This window comes from Populus nigra, chromosome 1, assembly GCF_951802175.1.
Source record: "Populus nigra chromosome 1, ddPopNigr1.1, whole genome shotgun sequence".
NCBI lineage: Eukaryota > Viridiplantae > Streptophyta > Magnoliopsida > Malpighiales > Salicaceae > Populus > Populus nigra.
This window is the reverse complement of record NC_084852.1, coordinates 40,154,457-40,161,515: the sequence shown is the minus strand read 5'-3', so window position 1 is coordinate 40,161,515 and position 7,059 is coordinate 40,154,457. Positions and strand designations below refer to the sequence as shown.

Below are 7,059 nucleotides of genomic sequence, written 5' to 3'. Positions count from 1 at the left end.
TTCCAACAACAACACCTCTTAAGAGTCTCACATTCCACCATGTTAGTCTCTTAAAACTTGCCACCATAGATGTGTATAAGGTCGGAGTTCATATTTTTGTCTTTGGTCAAAATTTATGATATCTCGAGTAAATATAATTTTCAGATGAAGACACATGAAAAATTAGCATGTCCATACTGTATGGAAAATAACAAGACCTTCACCTTAAAAAATAGTGGTAAAATATATTTTTTATTGCCACCAGTAATGATCACAAGTACAGAAAAGTACTGCTTAACTATTCTTATCTTTTGTAAAAATTAATTTCATCACACCTTTTGTCTTTAAATGTTAATGGTTTTAATCTTGTACCAGGTTTATCAATTGAGAGGGAATGATAATGGTACTTTGAATTTACTATGTGTAGGTCCTAAAAAAAAGTGAAGTGCTATAACATGTATTTTGTCGATGGACATATCTTTCATATTTAAGATTATGGTGAGGGAATAAAAATATATAACATTGAAGTTTGTGTTAAGAGATCAACTTCTAATGAGTTTGAAGTTGATTGTTATGGGAAGTTAGAAAAGATGATTGAATTGCAATATCATAACGAGCAAAATAAAATTTTTTTATTCAAATATTATTGGTTTGATACCACTGATAAAGGAATCAGAGTAGTTCCCCATCATGGTTCGGTTAGAGAGTTGGAAAAAAATTATAAGAAACGTTACTAATACTACTTTCTCACAAACATGTTAATTCTGTTGGTAATATAAAAATAAATCATTAATAAAATTAAAAATAATATTTTTTATTGGTGATATGTCATCTTTGTAGATGAAAATACTAACAGAATGATTGATACCAATAATTTAATTATTCGGGGAAAAAGCATGTCATCTCTTTCCTTCTATTGTAGTTAGTTTATGTTAAAATATAAATATAATTATGTAGAATATTAAGAAAAAATCATCAAAACTAAGTTTATCTTTCTGATGTAAATGTAAGTTAAGATTTACGGGGAATTCATGAAAATCTTATTCGTTATGGTGTAAATTTATTGCTCGAAAAACAGAGGAGAGAATTCATCCGCCGCTGAGGTTATTATTTTTGTGAGTAAAGCTCAAGACAGCTAGCCTAACAGGGAAGTCCTAACTCTTAATTAACCCATCAATTATACAAGCTAGCTAGTCTAATATATTTATTATTCATAACTGAGCTGTCTGCAATTTATTAATTTTCATTTTCCTCCCTCTGACAAAAACCAACAAAAGCCGGCCTCACCTAAAAATCCTTCCTCTTTGAACCGAGTAAAACTACTTTTCCCATCTCTAAAACCTGAACGCCAAGCCCACAGGAAAAGAAAAGCAAAGCAAAGCAAAGCGAAAGATTGATAAACACAGCTCCAAAAAACATGAAAACAACACAGCAGCCATCAAAACACCACCTCCACTTGAGTTATTTTGGGACCCACCATTCTATAGCCATTTCGCTTACGTGTCAACCCCTTACTTTGCATGGCATCTTACATCGCCCCATCGCCCTCACTTTATAAACCCCTTCACCGATTCTATTCCAGCCAGCGGCTTGCTAGCTCCTCCTAATTTTCTCTCCAGGCTCTTAATTTTTCTTCTTCATTAGTTTTTGTTCTTGCTCCAGAACATTGCTGCTGTGATCAATATTTCTTGAACAGGTCAACAACTCTCCGATGGAGACCCACAAGGCCTATTTTTTGTCTGCTATTTTAGTGCTTGCGATGCTGTCTTTTCTACATGTACAGAGTGTTCAAGCCGCCCGGTTGAACTCGGTTGAACCAAGGATTCTTATGCCAACAGGGAAAGATGAGCCAGAAGTCGATGATGATGGTGAAGAAATTGGCTCGAGATGGGCGGTTCTTGTGGCCGGTTCGAGTGGTTATGGAAATTACAGGCATCAGGTGAAACTCACTAAAATTAGCTAGCTAAAATTCTTGTGGTCTCAACTCACTAAACTCACTGAACTTGATAAATTTTAAGCTTATAAGCTGTTCGGGAACTGTTTGAAATGATTTTTTTTTTTAATATAATGATAATTGTTTTTTTTAATATTATTTTATATATTTTAAAATAAAAAATATTCAAAAAATGGTGATTACTATTTTCTCGAAGATTCTTTAATATTATAATTAAAAGACAGTAATTTTGTTGTTGTTGTTGGATGTGAAATTCTTATTGATGATTGACTGTGGATATACATGTATTATGCAGGCGGATGTCTGCCATGCATATCAACTATTAAGAAAAGGCGGGATAAAAGAAGAGAACATAGTGGTGTTTATGTATGATGATATAGCCATGCATGAGTTGAACCCAAGGCCTGGAGTTATCATCAACCATCCACAAGGAGATGATGTTTATGCTGGTGTGCCTAAGGTAACCACGTGTATAATAAATAAATACTATTTGCTTATTGAATTATTATTTATTTACTGAAACACATGGATAAAGTATTGTAGCATTGAATCCCTGTATGTTCTGGTGTGATTTATAAAAAAAAAAACATTTGTTTTTGTTTTTTTAACAATATATTTTTTTATCCTTTAATATTATATTTATTTTTTATTAGGTTATTCTACTATTATTGACATATCTCGGGTTGATGGATTAATACTGTTAATTAGTATTTTTTTATTCTTTTTAATTTCATAATTTAATACTGAGTTTATTAGGAATTAGGTTTTATGATTTGTTCTTTTTTTAAAAAAAATTTATTTTAGTCTCATGGTCCGAGAATAGTGCTTAATGAGTTAACCTGAGTGTTGTTTTTTGTATTTTTTTAATTGAGGTTTTTTCAATTTATTATTTAATATTAGATCAGTTGGTAATTGAGTTTTATAATCTATTTTGATTTATTTTTCTATGAGGATATTTTGATCTCATAATCAGGATCGCGAGTTTTGGTATTTTAACCTCGGTTAAATCAAGTCATTTTTTTTAATTTTCTTTCTAAGAAGTTATTTCAGCCTCATATCCTTCAACATTAGATTTGTTTTTTATTAGGTTGTCCATGTCTCATGACCCGGGTTGCAGGTTTGGCAGGTTAATTTTATTGACTCGGTTTTTTTAATTTATTATTTAATATTGTGTTCAATTGAAAATTAGACTTCATGATTTATTTTAATTTGACTTTTATGAGATTATCTCGACTTTATAACCTAGTAATATTGCTTAACGGGTTGACTTGGATAATTTTTTGTGTCATTTTTGTAATTAATTTTTTTACAAATTTCATCATTCAACATCGGATCTAATAAGATCGATTGAGAATTGATCTTCATAATTTATTTTGATTTATTTTTTATGGGATTATTTTAGTTTCATGACCAGAGTCGTGGATTTAACAAATTAATCCAAGTTAAATCTGGTTATTTTTTAATTTTATTTCTATTAGTCTCATGACATGATTCATGAGTTTGACAGATTGAATTGAGTTATTTTTTATATTTTGTAATTGACATCTTTTTTAATCTTATCTTTCAACATTAAATTAATTAAGAATTGAACTTCATAATTTGTTTCAATTTTCTTTCTAAGGGATTATCTCGGTCTTATAATCCGAGTCACAAATTTAAAATGTTAACTTGAGTTATTTTTAGGTCATTTTTAATTATTATTTTTTTAATTTCATCATTCAACATTGTGTTAATTGCAAATTAGGCTTTATAATTTTTTTATTTGTTTTCTATGGGGTATCATAGCTTCATAACTTGAGTCACGGATTTAACATGTTAACTCGGGTTGACCCAAATCAATGTATTATATTGTAATTTTAATATAAAAAAATATCATGTTGAAATTCTTTTAGAGTCAAATTACACTTTTAAGGTTTTTTTTGAACTCGCAAAGCCAACTATATTATTTCGAGTCATCCCCACATGGTTTAATTTTTTTATATTAAAAAAGTATTAGTAATATCTAAATATTTTTTTATGTTAAAAAAAAATTTAACCCAACCCACGGTGTAACACAATCATACATATATATATATATATACATACATACATATATATATATATATATATATATGTAGACACACAGATACATACATACATTGCATGTTACAAAAGTAATTATTTGGATTGCCACTGTAAAGACAGTGGAAGCTATCATTTCATAGGAGAACTGAAGAAGGGGAAATGAATGGCGTCTAATTATGATAATCTCTTCGGACCCCACTTTGGTGGGATCCCATGTGTTTTTTCCCCTCTGTGGTTTAGGTTGGCTTTTTAGGATTAATCATGTCTACCATGTTTGAAGCTTTTGGTTGACATGTTCCATCCTAGATTCGTAATTGATGGTGATTGGTTCCGTGATGCTACCCTTATTGGTCTGCATCCAAGTTGCGTTCTTTGTAAGATTTGTAATTCAACCTTATTGGTCTATCCGAAATATCCAAAGAATATGACATAATTTTATAAATATTTATCTAAAAGGAAAAGGACACCCATTTTCGGATTTACTTCAGTGTATTAAACTATGATTAAAAATCTTCTTGAATTACAAATTAATTTTTTTTAATGATTTTAAATCATTTTAGGCTTCTGATATAAAAAATAAATTTTAAAAAATAAAAAATATATTGTTTTAATGTTTTTTCAAGCAAAAATCATTTTAAATTATCGCACTCCTATACAGTCTCCATCTGCGATTTTCTTTTCAGTTGGTAGCATGTCATGAACTACTACCGGCAATATTTGAGTGCCTGTGTGATGTGAATCTCTCAACTCCTGCTAGTTGCAGCAATAGAGAACTAAACAACACGGTTTTCTGATTTCTGAAGAAAAAAGAAAAATATAATCAAGGAATTATCGATAAACAGTGAGGTGGTTTTAGTCACTTTATCCACATTATTTTTTAATTATTGATAGCCGGTCACCTGATTGGATTTGGACTAAAGGTTTATGACCAAATTGAGATAATTAATTATTGTTCTAATTTAAGTTATAAGCCATGATTTGGATTTTAATGGTGAAATTTTCACTAACTGTTGAAATGCGTTGTCTTTTGTGGTAGGATTACACTGGTGAACAGGTTAAGACTGAGAATCTGTATGCAGTACTTCTTGGTAACAAGAGTGCAGTCAAGGGTGGAAGTGGCAAGGTTGTGGATAGCAAGCCCAATGACAGGATCTTCTTGTACTATTCTGATCATGGAGGTCCTGGAGTTCTTGGTGTGTAATTTTTCCGCCTTTTTCATGATGCTCAGCTTCGTTTCCTAGCCTTCAAAATGCCAGTAGTCTTGACACTGGTCGTAAATATTTCAGTTGATAGCTCAACCATAGCAACATCATCCATTTCACTTCAAATTTGTTCCTTTGTTTCGGTTTTAATCAAGGTTTAATTCGGAAAGAATGCATAACTGGCCCATACCATGTGAACACAGGAATGCCAAATATGCCTTTTCTATATGCAATGGATTTCATCGAGGTTCTGAAGAAGAAACATGCATCTGGGAGCTACAAAGAAATGGTAAAGAGACCATTTATTCTTACATCATAATTAGTGATTCTATAGGCTGCCGAGACAACTTACAAACAATTGCTTGCTGACAAGCTTTTGTTGCGGACAGGTAATGTATATAGAAGCTTGCGAGAGTGGGAGCATCTTCGAAGGGATCATGCCTAAGGACCTAAACATTTACGTGACGACAGCATCAAATGCGGAAGAGAGTAGCTGGGGAACTTATTGTCCTGGGATGGATCCATCTCCACCCTCGGAGTATGTCACTTGCTTAGGGGATCTGTACAGTGTTGCTTGGATGGAAGATAGGTGTGTATAATATTGGCTCCTTCTGTCCCGCTCCTCACTTGCTTATATAAACCAACCAGTTCATTCTTCTTCCACAGTAGTAGTTCACAATTAATAAAGGTCCCTTTCTGAGGTAATCAATGTTTATCAGCGTTTATTCTGTTTTATTAACTCTCCCTTCTCCTGCAGTGAAACACACAATCTGAAGAAAGAAACAATTAAGCAGCAATATCATTCGGTAATGCCGACAATTATCACTAAATGAGCATTTCTACACAGCTTAATTTGAATTTGTTACTGCTAAAGGGCTAAAGTAACGCGTGATTTCTTGTTTATGCAGGTGAAAGAGAGGACTTCCAATTACAATGCATTCACTTCTGGATCCCATGTGATGCAGTATGGGAACGAAAGCCTCAAAGGAGAGAAGCTTTTTTTGTATCAAGGTTTCGATCCAGCTAGTGTAAACTTCCCTCCAAACAATGGCCACATTGGTGCGCGTATGGATGTTGTTAACCAGAGAGATGCAGAGCTTGTTTTCCTCTGGCAAATGGTAAGTGCAGCAAATGGTTTGAGCATCACAATTTATATTTCCTTCAGCTCCATAATTTTGTTTTGGGTCGTGCAGTACAAAAGAGCTGAAGGTGGGTCAGAAAAGAAGACCCAAATCCTCAATCAGATTAAAGAGACAATGAGGCATAGAACTCACTTGGACAGCAGCATGGAATTGATTGCAACACTATTATTTGGACCTAAAAAAGGTTCCGCCATCCTTAAATCTGTTAGGGAACCCGGTTCGCCCCTAGTAGATGACTGGAGATGCTTAAAATCAACGGTAACATAGCATTAATGCTTTGTTGAAGTCTCTTTTCCTTTGCTGCGCATTCATTTTATTATTAATCACTAGCAACATGTGAACTTCGAAAATTGTAGGTTCGATTGTTTGAAACACATTGTGGATCACTGACTCAGTATGGAATGAAACACATGCGAGCATTTGCCAACATTTGCAATGGCGGCGTCTCTCTAGCCTCCATGGAGGAAGCTTGTGTGGCCGCTTGTAGTGGCCATGATGCTGGGGAACTGCATCCTTCAAACCAAGGTTACAGTGCTTGATAGCCGGAAAATCTGGAATTAGCTTTCGGTATGCTGAATATGTTATTGTACATACTGTTAGATGCTTTATCTCAGCAGTAGCATTTCTATACCCAGGTGTTCTTAGTGGGTGATATTTGTGAAAAAAAGAGAGGCTATCGCCCTCACTACTTGTCAATATAAATTCCAACTTCTATGCA

The 7,059-nt window shown here is 33.2% G+C and overlaps 1 protein-coding gene across 1 annotated transcript; it reads left to right on the top strand.

Moving 5' to 3' along the window:
- The first annotated feature begins 1,543 nt into the window (after nt 1–1,543).
- LOC133678037 (vacuolar-processing enzyme) lies at nt 1,544–7,059 on the top strand. The gene is made up of 9 exons (XM_062100197.1): nt 1,544–1,918; nt 2,229–2,393; nt 5,034–5,190; nt 5,403–5,488; nt 5,589–5,788; nt 5,957–6,005; nt 6,108–6,317; nt 6,393–6,599; nt 6,698–7,059. The coding sequence occupies exons 1-9, from the start codon at nt 1,691–1,693 to the stop codon at nt 6,878–6,880; spliced, it is 1,485 nt and encodes a 494-aa protein (XP_061956181.1). The 5' UTR covers nt 1,544–1,690; the 3' UTR covers nt 6,881–7,059.

Excerpts from the sequence above, each read along its gene's own strand:
- LOC133678037 (XM_062100197.1), top strand. The coding sequence starts at position 1,691 with ATGGAGACCCACAAGGCCTATTTTTTGTCTGCTATTTTAGTGCTTGCG. Across the intron at positions 5,191-5,402 it reads TGGAGGTCCTGGAGTTCTTG|GAATGCCAAATATGCCTTTT; the intron begins GTGTGTAATTTT and ends ATGTGAACACAG. Across the intron at positions 5,789-5,956 it reads GTTGCTTGGATGGAAGATAG|TGAAACACACAATCTGAAGA; the intron begins GTGTGTATAATA and ends CTTCTCCTGCAG.